This window comes from Bombina bombina, chromosome 4 (genome assembly GCF_027579735.1).
Source record: "Bombina bombina isolate aBomBom1 chromosome 4, aBomBom1.pri, whole genome shotgun sequence".
Classification (NCBI taxonomy): Eukaryota; Metazoa; Chordata; class Amphibia; order Anura; family Bombinatoridae; genus Bombina; species Bombina bombina.
In genome coordinates this window covers 788,381,772-788,408,717 of record NC_069502.1, presented here as the reverse complement: position 1 = coordinate 788,408,717, position 26,946 = coordinate 788,381,772, and the positions used below count along the sequence as shown (strand labels likewise).

The following is a 26,946-nucleotide window of genomic DNA, read 5'->3' as shown; positions in this document are numbered from 1 at the left end:
ACCTCCTGAGATTCCCAAACCCCTTGTGCCGTCAGATACCCCCACACAGCTCCCCAACCTGTAAGACTTGCATCTGTTGAGATTATAGTCCAGGTTGGAAGAACAAGAAGCCCCCTGAACTAAACGATGGTGATCTGTCCACCATGTCAGAGAGTGTCGTATAATCGGTTTAAAGATATTAATTGAGATATCTTTGAGTAATCCCTGCACCATTGGTTCAGCATACAGAGCTGAAGAGGTCGCATGTGAAAACGAGCAAAGGAGATCGCATCTGATGCGGCAGTCCTAAGACCTAAAATTTCCATGCATAAGGCTACCAAAGGGAATGATTGTGACTGAAGGTTTTGACAAGCTGATATCAATGTTAAACTTCTCTTGTCTGACAAGGACAGAGTCATAGACACTGAATCTATCTAGAAACCTAAAAAGGTTACCCTTGTCTGAGGAATCAATGAACTGATTGGTAAATTGTACCTCCAACCATGAACTTGAAGAAACAACACAAGTCGATTCGTATGAGATTCTTCGAAAATGAGAAGACTGAGCAAATACCAAGATATCGTCCAAATAAGGAAATACCAAAACCCTGTTCTCTGATTACAGAAAGAAGGGCACCGAGAACCTTTGAAAAAAATTCTTGGAACTGAGGCTAGGCCAAACGGAAGAGCCAAAAAACTGGTAATGCTTGTCTAAAAAGAGAATCTCAGACACTAAAAGTGATCTGGATGAATCGGAATATGCAGATACACATCCTGTAAATCTATTGTAGACATATAATGCCCTTGCTAAACAAAAAGCAGGATAGTCCTACAGTAACCATCTTGAATGTTGGTATCCTTACATAACGATTCAATATTGATAGATCCGGAACTGGTCTGAAGGAATTGACCTTCTTTGGTACAATGAAGAGATAAAATAAAACCCCAGCCCCTGTTCCAGAACTGGAACTGGCATAATTACTCCAACCAACTCTAGATCTGAAACACATTTCAGAAATGCTGAGCCTTTGCTGTGTTAACTGGGACACGGGAAAGAAAAAAATCTCTTAGCAGGAGGCCTTAACTGAAGCCAATTCTGTACCTTTCTGAAACAATGTTCTGAAACCAGAGATTGAGAACGGAATTGATCCAAATTTCTTTGAAGAAAACGTAATCTGCCCCATACCAGCTGAGCTGGAATAAGGGCCGCACCTTCATGGGTACTTAGGAGCTGGCTATAGATTTCTATAAGGCTTGGATATATTCCAAACTGGAAATAGTTTCCAAACTGATACCGCTCCTGAGGATGAAGGATCAGGCTTTTGTTCCTTGTTGTGAGGAAAGGAACGAAAAAGACTATTAGACCTAAATTTACCTTAGATTTTTTATCCTTTGGTAAAAAAGTTCCCTTCCTTCCAGAAACAATTGAGATAATAATTTAATACCCTGGAAAGAAAGGGAAAGCAAAGTTGACTTAGAAGACATATCAGCATTCCAAGTTTAATCCATAAAGCTTTTCTAGCTAAAATAGCTAGAGACATATACCTGACATCAACTCTAATGATATCAAAAGATGGTATCACCAATAAAATTATTAGCATGTTATAGAATAATAATAATGCTATAAAATTATGATCTGTTACTTGTTGCGCTAAAGCTTCTAACCAAAAAGTTGAAGCTGCAGCAACATCCGCTAAAAATATAGCAGGTCTAAGAAGATTACCTGAACATAAGTAAGCTTTTCTTAGAAAGGATTCAATTTTCCTTAAATAAAGTACTATCTGCCGTAGGAACAGTAGTACATTTAGCAGGAGTAGAGACAGCCCCATAACCTTAGGGATTTTGTCCCAAAAAAACTCTAATCTGTCAGATGGCACAGGATATAATTGCTTAAACGTTTAGAAGGAGTAAAAGAATTACCCAAATTATTCCATTCCCTGGAAATTACTTCAGAAATAGCATCAGGGAGATTAAACACTTCTGGAATAACTACAGGAGATTTAAAAACCTTATTTAAACGTTTAGATTTAGTATCAAGAGGACCAGAATCCTCTATTTCTAATGCAATTAATACTTCTTTAAATAAAGAATGAATAAATTCCATCTTGAACAAATACAAAGATTTATCAGTATCAGAATGATGATGTTCATTTAAAAATTCATCTGAAAAAAGAGAAGTTTTAAAAGACTTATGTAAACTAGAAGGAGAAATAACAGACATAGCCTTCTTAATGGATTTAAAAAATAAAATCTCATATGTTTATCAGGAACACTCTGAAAATTAGATGTTGACGGAACAGCAACAGGTAATGTAACAGTACTAAAGGAAATTTTATCTGCATTAATAAGTTTGTCATGACATGCAATACAAACAACAGCTGGAGAAACAGATACCAAAAATTATAGCAGATACACTTAGCTTGGTAGCTCCAGCACTAGACAGCGATTTTCCTGTAGTATCTTCTGACTCAGATGCAACGTGAGACATCTTGCAATATGTAAGACAAAAAAACAACATATAAAGCAAAATTGATCAAATTCCTTTAATGACAGTTTCAGGAATGGGAAAAAATGCCAAAGAACAAGCTTCTAGCAACCAGAAGCAATGAAAAATGAGACTAAAATAATGTGGAGACAAAAGCGACGCCCATATTTTTTAGCGCCAAATCAGACGCCCACATTATTTGGCACCTAAAATGCTTTTGGCGCCAAAAATGACGCCACATCCGGAAAGCCGACATTTTTGGCGCAAAATAACGTCAAAAAATGACGCTACTTCCGGCGACACGTATGACGCCGGAAACGGAAAAGAATTTTTGCGCCAAAAAAGTCCGCGCCAAGAATGACGCAATAAAATTAAGCATTTTCAGCCCCCGCGAGCCTAACAGCCCACAGGGAAAAAAGAGTCAAATTTTTGAAGGTAAGAAAAAAATGATTAATTCAAATGCATTATCCCAAATATGAAACTGACTGTCTGAAAAATAAGGAAAGTTGAACATTCTGAGTCAAGGCAAATAAATGTTTGAATACATATATTTAGAACTTTATAAACAAAGTGCCCAACCATAGCTTAGAGTGTCACAGAAAATAAGACTTACTTACCCCAGGACACTCATCTACAAGTAGTAGAAAGCCAAACCAGTACTGAAACGAGAATCAGCAGAGGAAATGGTATATATAAGAGTATATCGTCGATCTGAAAAGGGAGGTAAGAGATGAATCTCTACGACCGATAACAGAGAACCTATGAAATAGACCCCGTAGAAGGAGATCACTGCATTCAAATAGGCAATACTCTCCTCACATCCCTCTGACATTCACTGCACGCTGAGAGGAAAACCGGGCTCCAACTTGCTGCGGAGCGCATATCAACGTAGAATCTAGCACAAACTTACTTCACCACCTCCATCTGAGGCAAAGTTTGTAAAACTGAATTGTGGGTGTGGTGAGGGTGTATTTATAGGCATTTTAAGGTTTGGGATACTTTGCCCCTCCTGGTAGGAATGTATATCCCATACGTCACTAGCTCATGGACTCTTGCTAATTACATGAAAGAAATCAATTGTAAGTCATAACAATCTGTAACATTATACAAATTACTGGTCAAGTATAGTACAGTCTAACAATGCAAAGATAACTTTTTATGGTACTTTTCCATTTAAGGACCGCCACTCTAAAGAACTTAATTAGGAGCTGATTTGAGAGCATTGTGTGCATGGCACAAGTCAAGAGTGATTACTCATATGCTAAGCAACTAACCAAACTTTTTTTTTTTTTTAACCAATAATTTGAAACAGTATTATTATAATTGGTTATTTGTAAAGCGCCAGCAGATTCCGTAGCGCTTTAAACATAAGTGGTATACAAGGTAGCAATTTATAGGGATCAAATGCGTAGATGGCCCTGCCTAGAGTCGCCTTTGTTGTAGTCAGCTCTTGTGAAGGTGATCTGCAAGCAGTTGGGCTCTTAGGCTTACATTATAAGGGGGTTCATGGCGGAAAGCAATGGAGGAGAGGAACTGGTATTAGGAACGGTTAGTGTAGGTTGTATGCATCCCTGAACAGAAGAGTCTTTAGGGAGCACTTAAAGCTTTCAAAACTAGGGGAGAGTCTTGTGGAGCGAGGCAGAAAGTTCCACAAGATGGGAGCTAGTCTGGAGAAGTCCTGTAAACGGGAATGTGAGGAGGTAACAAAAGAGGAGGAGAATAGGAGGTCATGAGCAAAGCGAAGGGGACGGGAGGGAGAGTATCTGGAGACAAGGTCTGAGATATAGAGGGGAGCAGTGCAGTTAAGGGCTTTGTATGTATGTTTGAATTGTGTGTTTAATCCTGGAGGCAAGAGGAAGCCAGTGAAGTGATTGGCAGAGAGGTGCAGTAGATAAAGAGCGACGTAAGGAAGATGAGCCTGGCAGAGGCATTCATTATGGATTGTAAAGGAGCTAGACGGCAGGTATGGAGACCAGAGAGGGCGGAGTTGCAGTAATCAAGGCGGGAAAAGGATGAGAGAGTGGATTAAAATCTTAGTTGTGTCTTGTGTAAAGAAATGTCTAATTTTAGAGATGTTTTTAAGGTGGAAGAGGTAGGATTTAGCCAAGGCCTAAATGTGAGGAGTGAAAGAAAGACCTGAGTCAAGTGTGACCCCAAGACATCAAGCATGCGGGGGGTTGGGGTAATGATGGAGTTGTCAACAGTTATAGAGAGATGAGGGGTGGAGATTTTAGAAGGGGGAAAAATAAGGAGCTCAGTTTTGGAGAGGATTAGCTTAAGGTGGTGAGAGGACATCCATGAAGAGATATGAGAAAGACAGTTAGTGACACAAGTTAGACGATAGGTCTGGGGCAGAGATGTAGATTTGAGTGTCGCCGGCATACAAATGATAGTGAAACCCGTGGGACTTTATTAGGGAACCTAATGATGAAGTGTAGATTGAGAAGAGAAGGGGGCCGAGGATAGAGCCTTGCGGTACCCCAACAGAAAGTGTCAATGGGGCAGAGGAAGCCCCAAAGAAGGCTACACTAAAGGTACGGTTAGAAAGGTAGGAAGAGAACCACGCAAGGGCTGTGTCACAAATGCCAAAGGATTGGAGTGTTTGTAGCAAAAGAGGGTGGTCAACAGTATCAAAGGCTACAGACAGATCAAGGAGGATAAGCAGAGAGAAGTGGCCTTTGGATTTTGCTGCAAGTAGGTCGTTTGTAACCTTAGCGATTGCCGTCTCTGTGGAGTGATGGGGTCGAAATCCAGATTGCAGTGGATCAAGGAGGGAGTGTAATGTAAGGAAATTGGATAGGCGTGCATGTACTAGCTTTTCAAGAAGCTTTGAGGCAAGAGGGAGTAGGGAAATAGGGCGTTAGTTGGATGGGGAGGTTGGATCGAGAGAAGTTTTTTTGACAATAGGTGTGACCAGTGCATGTTTTAGAGATGAGGGAAATGTACCGGTGCTGAGGGAGAGGTTGAAGATGTGTGCGAGTATAGGGGTAAGGGTAGAAGAGAGGGAGGGGAGTAGCTGTGAAGGGATGGGGTTGAGGGGACAGGTAGTGAGGTGAAAGCGTAGTTGAAGTGCAGAAACGTCTTCCTCAGTAACAGGGGCGAAAGAGCTAAGTATATGGCTATGTGGGTTTTTGTTAATTGCAAGCTTTTGAGGGGGTGAGAGGATGGAAGCATGTTGAGAGCTGATTTCGTTTCTTATGGAATTCATTTTGTTATTGAAGTGGTTGGCAAAATCTTGAGCTGACACAGAAGTTGTATTAGGAGGTGGGGGCGGGCAGAGAAGAGTATTGAAATTGGAGAACAAACGTTTTGGGTTTGAAGAAAGAGTGGAGATAAGAGTAGAGAAGTAGTGTTGCTTATAAAGATTAAGGTCAGAGTAGTAGGAGTTCGGCTGAACTCAGATTAGCGAGCCAGGATGGAAGAGACCTTGACGTGGTTCCTGGGCTTGACCCATTTGGCCAGATGCGGTAAATAACTCTTCCATTTATGCTTTTAATCTTAGCTGTGCACTTGCAAGAGAGTGCCAGGCTTCCTACGTGTGTGTGTGTTAATTTGTTTTGTAATTTTCTCTATGGGCTATGCACCCAAACTTGTCTGGGGTTAACTGCCCAGGTCTCTGAAGACTGTGCAGCTGCCTGTGAGTACAGGGCTAAGGACTTGTGTCTGAAACGTCGTTGATTCTTTGGTCTGGGTTTATAAGCTGAATAAACCCGTTTAAAAGCATTGGTGGTGCTGCTTTTTCTTGTGCATGACCCTCTGAGCTGGCACACTATCTACTGTTCCCAGGTGCTGGATTCTCTGGACTTAAGTGCCGGTGAGTGCTATTTAGCACCCAGGGCTGTGCATTTTGCAGGGTCATAGGATGTGTACTCGGTCCAGTTTAAGAGTCCAGTCTATTTCCATGTTTTGTATGAGTCTAGGGAGATTACATAAGGTCTTTGCACCCTGGGTGGTTTCCAGTTTGTTTAATTGATAGCATGCATTGTTTGGCTGTAGTTAGGACCCAGGGTGGAAGTGTAAGAGGAGGTCACACTAAATGCTTGCCACTTTAGACTAAAGAAGCTGTATTTTCTGATTTTGTTTGTTTGTTTTTTTAATACTGCATACAAATATCCTGTTTTTTCTGGTTGTATTCTAATAAAGAGACTGAGAATGAATTACATATGGTCGTTATACCATTGTTAAATCAACAAATCTAATGGTGGCCTAAGACTTTTGCACAGTACTGTACATACTATGGAAAGGGGACTCACAATAAGCTCTTATAAAACCATAAACCCCACCCACATAGTGTCAAACAAACCTACTGAAACATACTGCCGCCTCCGCTTCCCTAGTTCTGCCACCTCAGCTCAACAAATTGATTTTTTTTTATAAATTGCACTATGTAAGCCTCACTCTTCATTAAGCAACAACCATTTCTAAAGTTCTCCCAAATGGGCAAGACAATTTTTGACATTTAAAACAAGATGTTAAGTACACTTACCAGCAAGCCTTTTGTGCAAACAAGATGTATCCTTGTAGAATAAGAGGTCTTATTTCCTTGCTGATCAGTACACTCAGAGCCATTTGTATATTCCAGTAGTATTCTACCAGATTTTTCAATGATAGGACCATTGCTTGCCACTCCCATGTTACTGATAGACACAGTCTCTGAAATTACATCCTGCAAAATGAATATATAAAATAGATTTACAGATGTCAAAAACCGTTGTACCTTTCTCAGAGAGAATGCATCATTCCTGGCTCAGCAACGATTCTTATCCATTTGCAGTTGATCATGTAAACTGGAGTTTAAACACTCCATTGCACAGCACCTTAATATTAAAACTACTCTTTAATATATACATATACATACATACATACATACAAACACACATACATGCACTACTGGACTTCAGTATTATATATGAACTTGAAAACTATGCATTATTTATAATGGTACCACAACTACATATTTTATATAACAAAAGTGTAAAATCAGTAAAAACAACAACAAAAAATTATACAAGCAATATTATAAAGACTAACAACGTAATTGTAAATAATTATACAATTAAGTAAAAAGGGCTTCACTCCACATTTAAAGAATGATGATTCTGCTTTTAGCGACTTATAATTAAATTACATTTGTAACATTCGAATTCTCATTCATACTAAATAACTTTATTCAAAAATTATAAAAGAAAACACACACACACACACAAATAGCTTGAGCTCAATAAGTTAAAAACACATAAACCAGCCGAAATGCTGAAACTCCCATTCTGATAAGACAGTAAGTAATATAGGCCAACAGTGACTATATCAAAACTATAAAAAGACCTTACAATCAGAGGGCTAAAGTTAAATCATGTTTATTGGTATCATTTTAAGCTAACTGCTAGGCTTCGATATCGTTATGTATATTAAAGGAGATCAGTCTTTATGTATGGTAAGCAAATTTAAAACAACGGAGAGACAGAGCTGCTCCAAAGGACCCCTGACACGCATTTCACAAAAACGCTTCCTCTGAGGAAGCTGTGTCTACGTTCAGGCCCCATGCTTTTGATTACTTCTCTGCAACCCGGATTTCAATCTATTAACCAAGTCAAACCTTACACATAGATTCTGCCACACCTGGTGTCAAAGGCTTTATAAGTTTGACATCAATGCACACTGTTGGCTTTGATATCATAAACATTAAAGAAACATAAATATGTGCTATTGAGTGCATATTTGCCTGCAAATGGTTTAAACACAGTTAAAAAAAAAAAAAAAAAAAAAAAAAAAAGTGGTGAGCCAATGACAAAATGACAAGAGGCATATATGTGTAACCACAAATCACAAGAAAACTCTCTGAAGTGCATTGCTGCTTGTGCCTACCTATGTATGCACCTCAAAGGATACCAGGAGAAGGAAATTAATTTGATAACAGAAATAAATTGAAAATTTTCTTCAAATTGCATGCCCTGCTTGAACCATGAAAGTTACATTTTGACGTAAATGTTCATGTAAGACTGTGTATAATGAGCACATGCAAAAGATACAGTGCCCATAACAATTGAATAGTGTACCACAATTTATCATAATGGATATAGTGGATACCTGTTATTTCTATGTCCCTATACTTTAATAAATTACCTAATGAATAGAATGAATTTTGCACACAAAAAACACGATAAATTATGCTTACCTGATAATTTCATTTTCTTCTGAAGGGAAGAGTCCACAACTGCATTCATTACTTTTGTGAATTCACAACCTGGCCACCTACCTCCCCCACTTCCCTTATCCCCCAGTCATTCTGCCAAGGGAACAAGGAACAGTAGGAGAAATATCAGGGTGAAAAAAAGGTGCCAGAAGAACAAAAAAATTATAGCCGCCTCAGAGATAAAAACACGGGCAGGAGCTGTAAACTCTTCCCTTCAGTCAGAAGAAAATGAAATCATCATCAAGTAAGCATAATTTATGTTTTTCTTCTTAAAAGGGAAGAGTCCACAGCTGCATTCAATACTTTTGGGAAAACAATGCCCAAGCTAGAGGACACTAAATGCAAATAACGGGTGGGTACAGAAGGCGGCCCCTTCGAAAGGCACCACAGCCTGAACAACAACACACAAAAAATTTTAAGTACAAACGACACGGGAGAAAAACCCAAGCCCAGGAAACAGCAGATCAGTTACACCACTGGCAAAGCCGAACTATAGACTACTCAGACCTAGAGTCCGTCAGGCCCAAACAACCTCCGAGGCGTCTGCGCCACGGGTCACGACTACCAAGAAGGTACCCGGCCAAAGATAAGGACCACATCTGCCCCTCAAAAGGGAACCAGAGACCAGGAAAATCCGAAGGAAAGTTTCCCACTTAACACCTAAAGAACAACCCATGGTTGTCCTTACTAAGGCAACACCAAGAGAGACAAACTCCCTAGAACACAAGGACCAAAAAAAGAAGGATCCATACCCAGGGAACATGTCCCAAAAAGGACTCGAGGAACCCCTCATGTCCCTAATCCCATACCCTAAGGTACTCCAAGAAATTCATGAGTCCCCCGATGCCCCATAACATATCTAGATCTGGAGGATAGGTGGAGACAGCAGAAACAGGATAAATATCCCAGCAGCAAGAACAGAGCTCTCCCAGAGAAACTCAAAGCACCTGAACAGGAACTCTCAAAGACCAGCCTCCAAAAGGAAGGCAGACTCCATTGCTAACTCAAACCCTAAAGGCGCGTCAAAACTTGTTAGCATCCAGACAAAAGCAATTAGCTGTAACGGGATATACCATCACTGAGCAAATTGCTGTAGATGGTTAAAACTGCAAAACTCCAAGGGCTTACAGCCCACCGAATAGCGGCTCCAAGGAGCGCCCCCTCCCGGCACCAGACGCCAGTAGGAAGGAGGAGGACATCCAAAGTCCTCCCTCAAAGAGAGGACCAACAGCAGAAAACGGTCAACACTGCATAGAGTAACTGATCCCCAACCTTCCCTCCAGGATAATGGTCCCAGCCAAAGGCTAATTAAAAGACCGATGACAAGAGTCCCAGACTACAGGAAAAGGAAGAGAGGATCAACGAGGGACAAAGTCCCCTGTTAGACTGCTGCTACAAACGGCATGCTACCGTGAGTCAGGAGAAACACTGTGCTCAGGTACGAGACCCCCTACACGCCGTCGTGGGCAAAAAGGGCACACTTCCCAAGAGAAGAAGTCCCCCAAAAAGCTCAGCATCCATATATTGAACCACATAGTAGAAGCCCCCACGGGAGCAAACCCTCAGCCTCCTGCTGCAGGAATGGAGGAACCAGACACTACATCACAGCTCCCCTCCCAGGAACTTGAAACACAGGAAGGAAAAAAAAACCTGCAAGGCAGAACCAAGGACCCCCAGGACTCCATGAATACTAAGGTAATTTCCGAACCCGGAAAACCCAAAACCTACTCTGGAAGAGAAGGGAATGAAAAACAATGGAAAAACTCCCAACCATAGAGGCGGGATCCCTCGGCCACATAGCAAACCCAGTTGAAAAAAACCTTGAGTCTACAGGAACATTGTAAATGCACCAGAAGACCAGTAAGGACCCATCAGAAAGACCTAAAGCTTAAGCCACAGTCAGATAGTCATCTCTCACAGAGACCCAGCCCCCCAAGAAAGGGGCCAGTGGGACCACAAGCGTGATCCCAAACGTCCACAGCCATCCATGGAGACATGGACCAAGGCCAGGGTCCTCGACAATGGTTGATCAAAAGATCCAATCTCCGAAAGAACCGTAAACTGCCTCCTTCAAGGAGGAGCGCACCTCTAAAGTCCGTAGACTTGGCGATCTAGAAATAGCCTCAAACCCAAGAGTCACGAAAGATTCCTTTACACTCTGAGAATTAGCACCCAGTGCAAATGGATTGCAAGAAATCTTGTAGGCAAGCGGCAACATGTGATACACACACAGGCAGGGTAACATCAATACCCAAAGGTAAATGATAACCCAGGGCCCTGCCCGCCATCTCAGAAAATTAACGTAAGGCACCGCCCATGAAAAACCCAAACGGAGTATCGAGGAAAAATGGACAACTGCCTGACCCTCGAAGGGTGGCCCTCCGTACCCAACCTCAACACTTCTACTGACAAGCCCCAAGGCTAGCGTAATATTGAGGATGCAATAAACCCCGAACGTCAAAGACCGTAGTCTGACCGAGGGTATTAGAATGGAAAAGACAACTGAGAGCTTGAAGAAGCTATTATTCAAGGAAAACTACCTTGAGCAGGCAAACGCTGGAGCCGTAGCTCCCACAGAAGGCAGGGAACCCCTGCATACCACCTCTAACAGTAATATAACTCAGAACAGAGAAAGACAAACATGCCCGTGCCACCGCAAGAAAAAACGCAATAGGCTAAAGAGTCAGCATCCGGAAGAACCTTGAGTGAAAACCCAAACATTATCACCTGGCACACCAGACCAAACAGATCACACACATCTCCCAACTTCCATTTAATGGAAATAATGGTTTTATGTCCCCGGGAACTTAAAGAACCTAGAAGTCGACTGCAGGAAGCAGAGTCATAGCCCAGGCGAGTAGCCCGAACTGACCAACCTTAGATTGGCACGCACAACCCTCCATCTGGAGAAGTTGCATATAAACCACAAGCCTCATACTTCGGCAGGATCCGAGCCCGGAGTCCATAGAATAGGCCAAGAGGCATTCCCAGCACCACAAAGGTAACATGAACCCTGGTAACAGCTGAAAAAGCGCCCGACTAGTACCAGCCTGGTATAAGGACACTCTGGAACTGTTCACGGTCCAAGAAAAATTTGTCCCAAAGGATCGATAAATGAACTAGAAACGAAAAATTCTAATATTCAACAAGTGCGCAACTCCCGAGGGAGTGCCCACGTGACCACTACTCGCAAGTATCAGTTTCAGAGAAGAACATTCATAAAAACTAAAATCTAACAGACCTGAGCTTAAGGAAAAGCAAATTAAACACAAACACATCCATTCGGATGACAAATAAAATGAAAGGTAGCACCCATCGGGTGAATGCCCAAGGTGAATGAGGACGACAACAGGACCAGCCGAGTAGAGGCCCCATTTACCAAAGCTCAGAAATGGAACCGAAAAACATAAACAAACATAAAATGAAGACGGATAAGGAGATTGACTTCATTCCCTAATGTCATATCCATTTTGCCATCCAGCTTCTAAGGCCTCGGATCCCTCCGACCACTAGGACTGGGATCCTCTAACATTGCCAAAACATGCCTTAAAAGAACCTGAAGGCGAGCCAGCCTATAACGGAAGGCAAAATCACTCCTCGCCGGATCTACTGGAGACCTCGGCTCCGAGATTGGGGCCAACATATTCCCAAAAGGCCAAACTGAAACGGGCGATCTGACACTCGATGGACCTAGGTTAACGGAGCATGGACAGTATCGGAGAAATACTTCACTTGGGAAATATAAATGAGACAGCGCCATAGAAATGGCCATGCGGAAACCGTGCCGTAACCTCTGGCGGAAACAAGCCACTCTCCAGAGAAGGAGTGAAGGCCATAGGGACACCTGCGTGCGTAGCCGGGAAAGGGTCTTGGGCACGCGCCTCACGGGTCATAGACACCTCGGAGGCATATGGCTCAACGCACTCTAAGCTCCCAGATTCAGGAGAAGAGAGAGTACTCTAGAACAGCACCCGGAACATAACTAATGGGCATTGATTACCCGGGCCATTTCATATTCATCACGACACATCCTCCGTATCGGAGGCATCCGTGCCACGTATATCAGAATCCTCCATATCTTGGGATTACAAAAAGACAAAACTAAGTGGCACACTTTGACACCCCCAATGGCTGGGGCACTCACCACCTCCTGTGAACCAGACAACCCACAAGCTAGACTCTCTCAGCCGCACACGGTCAGCATACAGAAGTGGAAAGAAAACAACGTAACCGCACCCATCACGAGGTGCACCGTGCCAGTCACAAAAAAGGCACGCAATCTTGAGAGATCGTGTCATTAAAAGTAGGCCGTTATGTTCCGAAAAAGGCCGTGAGCCTAAGTATAGCTACACATTGCAGATAGAACCACATAAACATTAAAGTCCCCCCTGTTCAATACCCCCCCCCCCACCCCTTCAGGAGATATTAACCCATGATTCCTCATTTAGGATAAAAGGAGTCCCACTGGGACCCTACCTTGTTTCTTCAATAATACATCTCATACTGAAATAAAACTAAACGTTCTTACCGGAATCTACGCCATAGAACAGGAACACGGCCCTACAAGTGTGACAGATAGTAGTCTCGCTTCTGACATGGACTTGAGTGAAGAAAGGTAGGCAGCGAAACTCGTCAACGCTGATTAGCAAGTGAGTCGGGATGGGTTCTCAGGAAAACTCTCCCTGCATCTCCGGACTAACTTTCATCCATGCTCTCACTGAGAGGCTGACAGCATCACTTAAAACTCCAGTCCCATTGCGAAGAGTACTACCCTCCATAAGAGACTATCTCGAACTTCTGACACTTCTCTGCCAACCTCCTGTGACAAAAGGCAAAGAATAACTGGGGGATGAGGAAAGTGGGGGAGGTATTTAAGCCTTTGGCTGTGTTGTCTTTGCCTCCTCCTGGTGGCCAGGTTCTGAATTCCCAAAAGTAATGAATGCAGCTGTGGACTCTTTCCTTTTAAGAAGAAAAAGAAATACAAATTAACTTTGTATGATGCTATAAACTCAAATATCTATCTTTGTATGAAACTTCATGTATCATACTCTTACAGTATGTTTAATAAAATGTGCACTATTATTATATGTGAATAATACAGAGACTTCTCCTCAACCGTATTTACAAATATAGCACCTTAATAAGGTGCATTCATATATATACATATTTATAATATCGTATATTTTCACATAAATACACACATGTATATTTACTGATTTCATCCATTAGATGCTGCCCTTTTCACATAGAGCAAGGGATTTTCAAACCTGTCATTGTGCCTCCCTAACAGGCCAGATTTTCAGGATTACCTTGGGTGAGAACAGGTTGATAACCCCCAAGGCAGAACATGCTGTGATCTGAGATGTCATTGCAGAAAATGCAGTATGACTGCAGAAAGAACAGGACACATGCAGGAATTGTTAGTGCTTTTAACTTTACAGCGATGCTCAACATTAGACTGTTCTCTTCAAACAGTGCTGTGCTCTTGGCTGCACTGTGTACGTTTTCCTTAAAGGGACAGTCCAGTAAAAAAAACAACTTTCATGATTTAAATAGGGCATGTAATTTTAAACAACTTTCCAATTTACTTTTATTACCAATTTTGCTTTGTTCTCTTGGTATTCTTGTTGAAAGCTAAACCTAGGAGGTTGATATGCTAAATTCTTAGACCTTGAAGTCCGCCTTTAATCTGAACGCATTTTGACATTTTTTCACCACTAGAGGGTGTTAGTTCATGTGTTTCACATAGATAACATTGAGCTCAGGCATCTGAAGCTCCTAGGAGTCAGCACTGATTGGCTAAAAATGCAAGTCTTTCAAAAGAACTGAAATAAGGGGGCAGTTTGCAGAGGCTTAGATACAAGGTAATCACAGAGGTAAAAAGTGTATTATAACTGTGCTGGTTATGCAAAACTGGGGAATGGGTAATAAAGGGATTATCTACATTTTTAAGCAACAAACATTCTGGTGTTTACTGCCCCTTTAACATAGCGCATCCAGAGAAAAGTGCTGTTTAAAGAGAACAGTCAAATACGGAGTAGCGCTGCAAAGCAGCAGTGCATTTATTGTTAACTGTCTCTCAGGTTTTTTTTTTTTTAAGCCCCAGTAGTTCCTAGTCTGCAAAGCTGTGACTTCTGAATTTAAGATTTTCATGTAAACAATGCACCATTTTATTACTACATTACTACCAAGAGAAAAGGAAAAAAAAAAAAATTCACGTGACTTTTTTGTCTGCAACTAATTTGCAATGCAATTTCAACTGTAGCACTAGATTATAAAAATAAAAAATACTTTTCCCTCCAGTTAATCAACACGTTGTTAAATTACATAGTTACACGCTCATTTCGCATATTATGTTTAGCTAAAAAAAAAAAAAAAAAATTATGTAATCGCAGAAAGTGAAGAAAAGTTCTGCCTCTGGGTTGATAACCCTGTTTAGCAATCAGCTAATTATTTCCCCTGTGCTACAGCACAATGAGGAATAAAGGATAAACAGGCACCGGATAAAGAAGAATGAAGAAAAAACAAGCACAGGACAATGAGGAATAAAACAAGCACAGGACAATGAGGAATGAAGGGGGGGGAAAGCGCAGGACAATGAGGAATGAAGGGAAAACAAGCAAATGACAATGAGGAATGAAGGGAAACAAGCACTGGACAATGAGGAATGAAGGGAAACAAGCACTGGACAATGAGGAATGAAGGGAAAACAAGCACTGGACAAGAGGAATGAAGGGAGAACAAGCACAGGACAAGAGGAATGAAGCGGGGAAAGCACAGGACAATGAGGAATGAAGGTAAAACAAGCAAATGACAATGAGGAATGAAGGGAAACAAGCACTGGACAATGAGGAATGAAGGGAAAACAAGCACTGGACAAGAGGAATGAAGGGAGAACAAGCACAGGACAAGTGGAATGAAGGGGGGAAAGCACAGGACAATGAGGAATGAAGGTAAAACAAGCGCAGGACAATGAGGAATGAAGGGAAAACAAGCACTGGACAATGAGGAATGAAGGGAGAACAAGCACAGGACAAGAGGAATGAAGGGAGAACAAGCACAGGACAATGAGGAATGAAGGTAAAACAAGCACTGGACAATGAGGAATGAAGGGAAAACGAGCACTGGACAATGAGGAATGAAGGGAAAACAAGCACTGGACAATGAGGAATGAAGGGAAAACAAGCACTGGACAAGAGGAATGCAGGGGGGGGGGGAGTACAGGACAATGAGGAATTAAGGTAAAAACAAGCAAAGGACAATGAGGAATGAAGGTAAAACAAGCAAAGGACAATGAGGAATGAAGGGAAAACAAGCAAAGGACAATGAGGAATGAAGGGAGAACAAGCACAGGACAAGAGGAATGCAGGGGGGGGGAGTACAGGACAATGAGGAATGAAGGTAAAAACAAGCAAAGGACAATGAGGAATGAAGGGAAAACAAGCAAAGGACAATGAGGAATGAAGGGAAAACAAGCAAAGGACAATGAGGAATGAAGGGAAAAGAAACAGGACATGAGGAATGAAGGCTAAATAAACACAAGACAATGTAGAATGAAGGGAAAACAAGCAAGAGCCAACAGTACTTTGAAGGAAGTGCAAGCAGGAAAAGAGGTAAGGAATGAGGACAAGCAGGGAATGAAGTGGACATGCAGAGGTATTACAGGTTGGGGGATGATGTACCAATTGAACAGTGGCAATTCACTGAAAGAATCCACATTTTTTTAAACTTTGAGTTCTGTAATTTAATCTGCCATATTAAAGGGACAAGTCAAAATTAAACTTTCATGATTCAGATAGAGCAGCAATATTAAACAACTTTCCAATTTACTTCCATTAACAAAATATGGACAGTATTTTTATTTTTACACTTGAGTCATCTCCTACTGAGCATGTGCAAGAATTCACAGACTATACGTATATGCATTTGTTATTGGCTGATGGCTGCCACATGATAAAGTCAAAATATACATAACTGACATTTGTCAGGGGAAAAAAAAATCTACTACTTCGACTAAAGTTCTATTGCATTGCCTTTTTATTATGCATTTGTTGATAATGCAAATCTACTGTATTTACTGGTCCTTTAATTTGGACACTCAAGCCAAACCTTGTACTAATACTGCCCTAAACTGCCCAGTGAAGTTGAAGAAAGTCCAAAGACTTATGCATATTCAAGTTACATCAAAATTCTATTTTAGAATTTGTTCTTACGCGTTCTGCCACAAGTCTATTCTACAGTATATTAACAAGCTCAACTATAATTTATGAAAGGCTTATAAAATTACTGACTCAGGACCCAATGAGTTTTCTTGAATTTTATGAAATCCTTTACTAATACTTCTAACATAAGCCCATCACACAAGTCTCCTCCTGGGAGAAAGAAAGATTTTTTTTGTAGTTGTCAGGTTATTCATACTTACTGACTGTAAATTATATTCCATCTGGCAAACAGAGGCAAAGCGATCACATCCTGGCACTGGAATTATGGATTGGCATACGTTTATGTAATATTTCTTATGTTTTTCAGATTTACTGTCCATTGCATACCAGTTTACGGCATGTCCATCATGTGACTTAGATAAGCTAGAAAAAAAATAGAAAAGACCAAATTTACCAGAGCATATTTATTCAGAAAATTAGTTGCAACTCATACATAAGTTGTTTCATTGCAAAACGGACATGAAACCCAAAATGTTTCCTTTATGATACAGATAGGGCATATAATTGTAAACAACTTACCGATTTACCTCTATTATCAAATGTCCTACATTCTCATGGTTGCCTTTGTTGAAGGAGCAGCAAGGCAGTATTGGGAGCCAGCTAGCTGAGCACAAAATTGGGAAAGCCAATTCCAAGCAACATATATGTACATCTACCAACAGCTAGATTCCAGTAGTGCATTGCTACCTAGGTATACTTTTCAACAAAAGACACCCAGAGAAGCCTCTTAAATGGTGTGTGCTTTTAGAGAAAGGTTAAATATATGGCAGGTTAAGCATTGTATATTTCATTGTATATTAAACATTTTTAAAGGGATAGGAAAATCAAAACTAATTTTGCATACATCTGATTGAGCATGCAATTTTAAATTCACTTCTATTTTCAAATGTACTTTGTTATCTTAGTATCCATTTTTAAAAATATGTAAATATCCTTTACTAGTTGGAGCCTAAACAAATGTGTCTCTTGTGATTGGTTGACTAGATGTGTTCAGCTAGCTCTCCGTAGTACATTGGTGCTCATTCAGCAAAGGATATCAAAAGAATGAAGCAAATTTGATCATAGAAATAAATTAAAAAGTTCTATCCGAGTCCTGAAAGAAAAATAGACAAAATTTATGCTTACCTGATAAATTTCTTTCTTTCTTGACACGATGAGTCCACGGATCATCTAGTTACTATTGGGAATATCACTCCTGCCCAGCAGGAGGCAGCAAAGAGCACCACAGCAAGGCTGTTAAATATCACTCCAACCCCAGTCATTCGACCGAAGCAAAGGAGAGAAAGGAAGCAACAAAGTGCAGTGTCTGAAGTTTATAACATACCAACAACCTGTCTAAAGAACAGGGCGGGCCGTGGACTCATCGTGTCAAGAAATAAATTTATCAGGTAAGCATACATTGTTTCTTTCTAATGACACGATGAGTCCACGGATCATCTAATTACTATTGGGAATCAATACCCAAGCTAGAGTACACAGATGATAAGGGAGGGACAAGACACGGAACCTAAACGGAAGGCACCACTGCTTGAAGAACCTTTCTCCCAAAAGAGGCCTCAGCCAAGGCAAAAGTGTCAAATTTATAGAATTTTGAAAAAGTGTGGAGAGGACCAAGTTGCAGCCTTGCAAATCTGTTCCACAGAAGATTCATTTTTGAATGCCCAGGAAGAGGAAACAGCCCTCGTAGAATGAGCAGTGATTCTCTCAGGAGGCTGCTGTCCAGCAGTTTCAGCCACAAAGAAAGAAGTAGCCATAACTTTCTGTCCCTTACATTTCCCTGAGAATACCACAAGCAGAGCAGAAGACTGACGAAAATCTTTAGTCGCCTGTAAATAGAATTTTAATGCACGCACCACGTCCAGATTGTGCAGAAGCCATTCCTTTTGAGAAGAAGGATTAGGACACAAGGAAGGAACAACAATCTCCTGATTAATGTTCCGGTCTGAAATTACTTTAGGGAGAAACCCTAACATAGTACGCAAAACCACCTTATCCGAATGAAAAATAAGGTAAGGAGACTCATACTGTAATGCCGAGAGCTCTGACACTCTACGAGCAGATGAAATAGCAACAAGAAACACAACTTTCCAAGATAACAACTTAATATCTAAGGAATGCATAGGCTCAAACGGAGCCCCTTGAAGAACCTTAAGAACTAAATTAAGACTCCAGGAAGGAGTAACTGGTTTAAACACAGGCCTGATCCTGACAAAATGATTGCACGCCTGAGACGACCGCTAGACCTTTATGTAACAAAATAGACATGAAAGATATTTGACCCTTTAGGGAACTTGCAGATAAACCCTTCTCCAAACCTTTTTGGAGAAAGGACAGGATTCTATGAATCCTAACTCTACTCCAACAGTAGCCCTTGGAATCACACCAATATAGATATTTACGCCATATCTTATGGTAAATCTTTTTAGTCACAGGTTTACGAGCCTGAATCATGGTCTCAATGACCAATTCCGAAAATCCACGCTTGGATAAAATTAAGCGTTCAATCAACAAGCAGTCAGCTTCAGAGAAACTAGATTTGGGTGAAGGAAGGACCTTTGAAGTAGAAGGTCCTTCCTCAACGGAAGTCTCCAAGTTGGAAGAGATGACATGTCCACCAGGTCTGCATACCAAATCCTGCAAGGCCACGCCGGTGCAATGAGGATCACCGACGACCCGAGGTAGAAGAGCGAACGGAGGAAATAGGAATGCGAAACTGAAATTCCAAAGTACCGCCAGAACGTCTATCAGTACAGCCTGAGGGTCCCTTGACCTCGACCCATACCTCGGAAGCTTGGAATTCTGCCGACATGCCATGTGATCCAATTCCGGCGGACCTTATTTGAGAATCAGGCTGGAAAACACTTCCGGATGGAGTTCCCACTCCCCCGGGTGAAAGGTCTGCCTGCTCAGGAAGTCCGCCTCCCAGTTGTCTACTCCTGGGATGTGGATCGCCGACAGACAGCAATTGTGGGTCTCCGCCCACTGAATGATCTTGGCTACCTCAGTCATGGCCAAGGAACTCCAAGTTCCTCCCTGATGGTTGATATAAGCCACTGAAGTTATATTGTCCGACTGGAACATGATGAACCGGGCCGAGGCTAACTCAGGCCAGGTCAGAAGAGCATTGAAGATTGCTCTCAGCTCCAGAATGTTTATGGGTAGAACAGACTCCGACCGAGTCCATGTTCCCTGAGCCTTTAGAGAGCCCCAGACTGCTCCCCATCCCAGAAGGCTGGAGTCTGTTGTCACAATCACCCAAGAGGGTCTGCAAAAGCAGGTTCCCTTAATGCAAAGTTCTCTCAATACATGAGGAACAGAAAGGGATTGGTGGTTCCACATTAGCATACAAACATAAAGAACATGCAACATCTTGCAGGGATTCTTGGTCCATCTTTATTCACCAATAAACAGACAACTGATATTTAATTCAGAAAATATCCCCCAAAACAAAAACAAAAAAATTGCTACTGTTCCTTTAAATTTAGAACAAACAAAATAGCTGCTTTATGTTTCTGTTATTAAAATTACACCTTAGCCCCCAAAATAACTTCCAGATAACTCTACACCTCAGCTTAGCATTGTTGAGGTGCTTACCTGCCTGCCAATGAAGTAAATTACTTTGTAACTGATCCGGACTCAACACTATAAACACTGCAGTCCGTAACCGCAACGTTGCTGAATCTATGACGCAGCTGAACTTCCCTCCAGAGACACTGAAAGTGACAAACAGGGCCAGAAAAAAGGAGCGCAATAGGAACTGCCGCCGTATATCTAACTCCGCCCATCGTGGGCGTAACCTGAAAACTCCTGATAAGTTAAATGAATTACCACAGCCATCAGGAGTGAAGTATAAAAAACAATACACCACCAACAGCCAGATTCTCCTCATCCCCAATGCCTGCTCTGCTGCCCTTACTAAATATTCCCCTGTCATAGGTGAATGTAACTTGTCCCAATGAAAGTAAAAGTGCTATCCTTTTTCTCTGCATGTCCCAGAAAAACATAAAGTTAGCACTTACCTTAATACTTCTGCCAGGCAGCACGGCAGCTCACTAGGTTTGGGAGGCCAGATCCCTCACATGGACCTGTGGGTAGAAACAAAGACTGAGTAATCTTACTCAGGCTTGCATGGATAGGGCAGCATAAATACATGGGAGGCGCAGTGAAAATTATGTCCCACAAGTTCCCATTGCTTTAAAGCCACCACTGCTCTACTGAAGAGACTGATATGGACTACAGCTACACGCTAAAGCAGAACAATCTTGCACTGCTTAAAAATAATAAAATCTTGCTTGAAGAATCTTTTCCTAACAACTAACTTAACCACTTCCTTGCTCTAACGTAGGCAAAGAGAATGACTGGGGTTGGAGGGAAGGGAGTTGATATTTAACAGCCTTGCTGTGGTGCTCTTTGCCGCCACCTGCTGGGCAGGAGTGATATTACCAATAGTAATTAGATGATCCGTGGACTCATCGTGTCATTAGAAAGAAATTAGGGTTCTTGACCCTTTAACTATAACCTGCTATATTTCTTTCATGTAATTAGCAAGAGTCCATGAGCTAGTGACATATGGGATATACATTCCTACCAGGAGGGGCAAAATTTCCCAAACCTCAAAATGCCTATAAATACACCCCTCACCACACCCACAATTCAGTTTTACAAACTTTGCCTCCCATGGAGGTGGTGAAGTAAGTTTGTGCTAGATTCTACGTTGATATGCGCTTCGCAGCAGGCTGGAGCCCGGTTTTCCTCTCAGAGTGCAGTGAATGTCAGAGGGATGTGAAGAGAGTATTGCCTATTTGAATACAATGGTCTTCCTCTAGGGGATCTATTTCATAGGTTCTCTGTTATCGGTCGTTGAGATTTCTTCTCCAACCTCCCTTTTCAGATTGACGATATACTCTTATATACCATTACCTCTACTGATTCTCGTTTCAGTACTGGTTTGGCTGTCTACTATATGTAGATGAGTGTCTTAGGGTAAGTAAGTCTTATTTTATTATGACACTCTTAAGCTATGGTTGGGCACTTTATTTGTAAAGTTCAAAATATATGTGTTTAAACTTATATTTGCCATGATTTAGGATAATCAGTATTCCTTATTTCAGACAGTCAGTTTTATTATTTGAGATAATGCATATGATTAAATATTTTTTTATTACCTTAAAAGAATTTTTTCAATTGACTTTTTTTCCCTGTGGGCTGTTAGGCTCGCGGGGGCTGAAAATGCTACAATTTATTGCGTCATTCTTGGCGCAAAAATTTTGTCATTTCCGGAGCCCTAATTGACGCTGGAAGTTTGTTCATGGTTGCGTCATTTTTTGACGTTCAGACGTTTTTTTGCGCCAAAATTGTGGGCGTCATTTTTTTCGGCGTCACAGGATGTGGCGTCATACTTGGCACCAAAAAATATGGGCGTTGTACTTGGCGCCAATAATGTGGGCGTCATTCTTGGCGCCAAAAAATGTGGGCGTCATTCTTGTCTCCACCTTTTTTTCACATTATTTCAGTCTCATTTTTCATTGCTTCTGGTTGCTAGAGGCTTGTTCATTTGGCATTTTTTTCCCCATTCCTGAAACTGTCATTTAAGGAATTTGATAATTTTGCTTTATATGTTGTTTTTTCTATTACATATTGCAAGATGTCTCAACCTGACCCTGGATCAGAATCTACTTCTGGAAAGACGCTGCCTGGTGCTGGTTCTACCAAAGTTAAGTTCATCTGTTGTAAACTTTTAGTAACTGTTCCTCCGGCTGTTTGTGATAACTGTCATGATAAACTTTCTAATGCAGATTGTGTTTCCATTAGTAATAAATATAATCCATTACCTGTTGTTGTTCCTTCAACATCTAATGTTCAGGATGTCCCTGTTAATGTTAAAGAATTTGTTTCTAAATCTATTAGGAACGCTCTGTCTGTTATTCCTCCTTCTAGTAAACGTAAAAGGTTTTTTAAAACTTCTCATATTTCAGATGAATTTTTAAGTGACCGTCATCATTCTGACTTATCTGTTTCTGATGAGGATCTATCTGGTTCAGAAGATTCTGCCTCAGATATTGACACAGATAAATCTTCATATTTATTTAAGATGGAGTTTATTCGTTCTTTACTTAAAGAAGTGTTAATTGCATTCGATATGGAGGAGTCTAGTCCTCTTGATACTAAATCTACTACGCGTTTAAATTCGGTTTTCAAACCTCATGTAGTTATTCCAGAAGTTTTTCCAGTTCCTGATGCTATTTCAGAAGTAATTTCTAGGGAATGGAATAGTCTGGGTACTTCATTTACTCCTTCTCAAAGGTTTAAGAAATTGTACCCTGTGCCATCTGATAGATTAGAGTTTTGGGACAAAATCCCTAAAGTTGATGGGGCTATTTCTACTCTTGCTAAACGTACTACTATTCCTACGGCGGATAGTACTTCCTTTAAGGATCCTTTAGATAGGAAGCTTGAATCCTTTCTAAGGAGAGCTTATTTATGTTCAGGTAACCTTCTTAGACCTGCTATTTCTTTGGCTGATGTTGCTGCAGCTACCACTTTCTGGTTGGAGGCTTTAGCGCAACAAGTGTCAGACCATAATGCTTATAGCATTGTTAAACTTCTTCAACATGCTAATAACTTTATTTGTGATGCCATTTTTGATATCATTAGAATTGATGTCAGGTACATGTCATTAGCTATTTTAGCTAGAAGAGCTTTATGGCTTAAATCTTGGAATGCAGATATGACTTCTAAGTCAACTTTGCTTTCTCTTTCTTTCCAAGGTAATAAATTATTTGGTTCACAGTTGGATTCTATTATTTCAACTGTTACTGGGGGGAAAGGAACCTTTTTGCCTCAGGACAAAAAATCTAAAGGTAAATACAGGGCTGCAAATCGTTTTCGTTCCTTTCGTGAGAATAAAGAACAGAAGCCTGACCCTTCCCCTAAAGGAACGGTTTCCGTTTGGAAACCTTCTCCAGTCTGGAATAAATCCAAGCCTTTTAGAAAGTCAAAACCAGCTCCCAAATCCGCATGAAAGTGCGGCCCTCATTCCAGCACAGCTGGTAGGGGGCAGGTTACGATTTTTCAAGATATTTGGATCAATTCGATTCACAGTCTTTGGATTCAGAACATTGTTTCTCAAGGGTACAGAATAGGTTTCAAGATAAGACCACCTGTGAGAAGATTTTTTCTCTCTCGCATTCCAGTAAACCCAGTGAAGGCTCAGGCATTTCTGAAATGTGTTTCAGATCTAGAGTTGGCTGGGGTAATTGTGCCAGTTCCAGAACGGGGTCTGCGGTTTTACTCAAATCTATTCATTGTACCAAAGAAGGAGAATTCCTTCAGACCAGTTCTGGATCTAAAAATATTGAATCGTTATGTAAGGATACCAACATTCAAAATGGTGACTATAAGGACTATTCTGCCTTTTGTTCAGCAAGGGCATTATATGTCCACAATAGATTTACAGGATGCATATCTTCATATTCCAATTCATCCAGATCACTATCAGTTTCTGAGATTCTCTTTTCTAGACAAGCATTACCAGTTTGTTGCCCCTCCATTTGGCCTAGCAACAGCTCCAAGGATCTTTTCAAAGGTTCTCGGTGCCCTTCTCTCTGTAATCAGAGAACAGGGTATTGTGGTATTTCCTTATTTGGACGATATCTTGGTACTTGCTCAGTCTTTTAAATATAATACAAAATATAAGTGCGCAAAGTGGATGCTAAAGTAAACAATTAAAAAGGGGTTTTAAAATAAACTCAGAATTCTGAATGTTTGACCATGTGCAAAAATTATGAATCTAACATTTATTTATTTAATACAATTGATAGTGACCGGCCCTAACTTATAAAACACATCTAAATTAATAACACATCTAAATTAATACCACATAAAAAAAATTTTTTGGCGCCTTGATTTTTACATCACTCTGGGCTACTCTCTGTAGTGAGCTGGTGTTAAGGCTGTGAGAAGAGCCTGTGTGGATCCTATACACACTGGGACACCTGTGTTTGATGAGAATCGGGCGCGGCGCTGATCTTTCAGTACCTATGTGTAAGTACTGATATTTGTTTGTTGTATAAACTATATACACCAATTTCAAGTGGACGCTTCTGTCTCCCACCTAGACGCTGCTCAGGACCAGCTGGGAGGAATCAGAAGATTTTTCTTGCTTATCATCGTGCATTGTGCTTTTGTGGAAAGCTTGGGAAGGACATCGTTTGGGACTTTCCTTTTGGGACTAATTACAAAGTTTCCATCTGAGTCCTTAAAACTTACACTTTATTTTGTGATCATATTTGTCCTTTTATCAATTTATCTGGTATTAATTTAGATGTGTTATTAATTTAGATGTGTTTTATAAGTTAGGGCCGGTCACTATCAATTGTATTAAATAAATAAATGTTAGATTCATAATTTTGGAAAGAGTATTTTGAAATTGTTCATTTCATGTTTTTAAGCATTATAAAATACAATATATATTTTAATCATATGTGGTTTGTTTCATGTGTGTATTCACCACTAATTTAATTTAATCTAAGTATATGGGAATTAATTTTAACCCTTTGGTGTGAGGACCTATAAAAAACCTCTCTGCATTTGAATATATTAGATTTAAATTTTTGCACATGGTCAAACATTCAGAATTCTGAGTTTATTTTAAAACCCCTTTTTAATTGTTAACTTTAGCATCCACTTTGCGCACTTATATTTTGTATTATATTTAAATTTTTGTCCTTTTGGAAGTAATATTGGGAATCTTCCTTATATATAGGTGTTTGTTTTCAATTCATTTTGCGCTGGTCTCTAATTGTTTTATTTACTTGCTCAGTCTTTACATTCTGCAGAATCTCATACGAATCAACTTGTGTTGTTTCTTCAAAGACATGGTTGGAGGATCAATTTACCAAAGAGTTCTTTGATTCTTCAGACAAAGGTAACCTTTTTGGGCTTTCAAATAGATTCAGTGTCCATGACTTTGTCTCTAACAGAAAAGAGACGTCTGAAGTTGGTTTCAGCTTGTCGAAACCTTCAGTCTCAATCATTCCCTTCGGTAGCTTTGTGCATGGAAAATCTAGGTCTCATGACTGCTGCATCGGACGCGATCCCCTTTGCTCGTTTTCACATGAGACCTCTTCAGCTTTGTATGCTGAACCAGTGGTGCAGGGATTATACAAAGATATCACAAATAATATCCTTAAATCCCAATGTTCGATCTTCTCTGACTTGGTGGTTGAATCACCATCGTCTAATTCAAGGGGCCTCTTTTGGTTGTCCAACCTGGACTGTAATCTCATCAGATGCGAGTATTTCAGGTTGGGGAGCTGTATGGGGATCTCTGACAGCGCAGGGGGTTTGGGAATCTCAGGAGGCGAGATTACCAATCAACATTTTGGAACTCCGTGCGATTTTCAGAGCTCTCCAGTTCTGGCCTCTTCTGAAGAGAGAATCGTTTATTTGTTTTCAGACAGACAATGTCACAACCGTGGCGTATGTCAATCATCAAGGTGGGACTCACAGTCCTCAAGCTATGAAAGAAGTATCTCGGATACTTCTATGGGTGGAATCCAGCTCCTGTCTAATTTCTGCAGTTCACATCCCAGGTGTAGACAATTGGGAAGCGGATTATCTCAGTCGCCAGACGTTACATCCGGGCGAATGGTCTCTTCACCCAGAGGTATTTCTTCAGATTGTTCAAATCTGGGGACTTCCAGAAATAGATCTGATGGCCTCTCATCTAAACAAGAAACTTCCCAGGTATCTGTCCAGATCCAGGGATCCTCAGGCGGAAGCAGTGGACGCGTTGTCGCTTCCTTGGAATTATCATCCTGCCTATATCTTTCCGCCTCTAGTTCTTCTTCCAAGAGTGATTTTCAAAATTCTAATGGAACGTTCGTTTGTACTGCTGGTGGCTCCAGCATGGCCTCACATGTTTTGGTATGCGGATCTCATTCGGATGGCCAGTTGCCAACCTTGAACACTTCCGTTAAGACCAGACAGACCTATCTCAAGGCCCATTTTTCCATCAGGATCTCAAATCATTAAATTTGAAGGTATGGAAATTGAACGCTTGATTCT

The 26,946-nt window shown here is 40.9% G+C and overlaps 1 protein-coding gene across 1 annotated transcript in view; it reads right to left on the bottom strand.

The window, feature by feature from the left end:
- The window catches only part of IGF2R (insulin like growth factor 2 receptor), a gene marked incomplete in the record, with an annotated part of 598,770 nt that overhangs the window by 330,075 nt on the left and 241,749 nt on the right, over positions 1–26,946 (bottom strand). Inside the window, 2 exon segments of the mRNA XM_053711175.1 lie at positions 6,950–7,129; positions 17,079–17,241. Coding sequence (XP_053567150.1) covers positions 6,950–7,129; positions 17,079–17,241 — 343 coding nt within the window.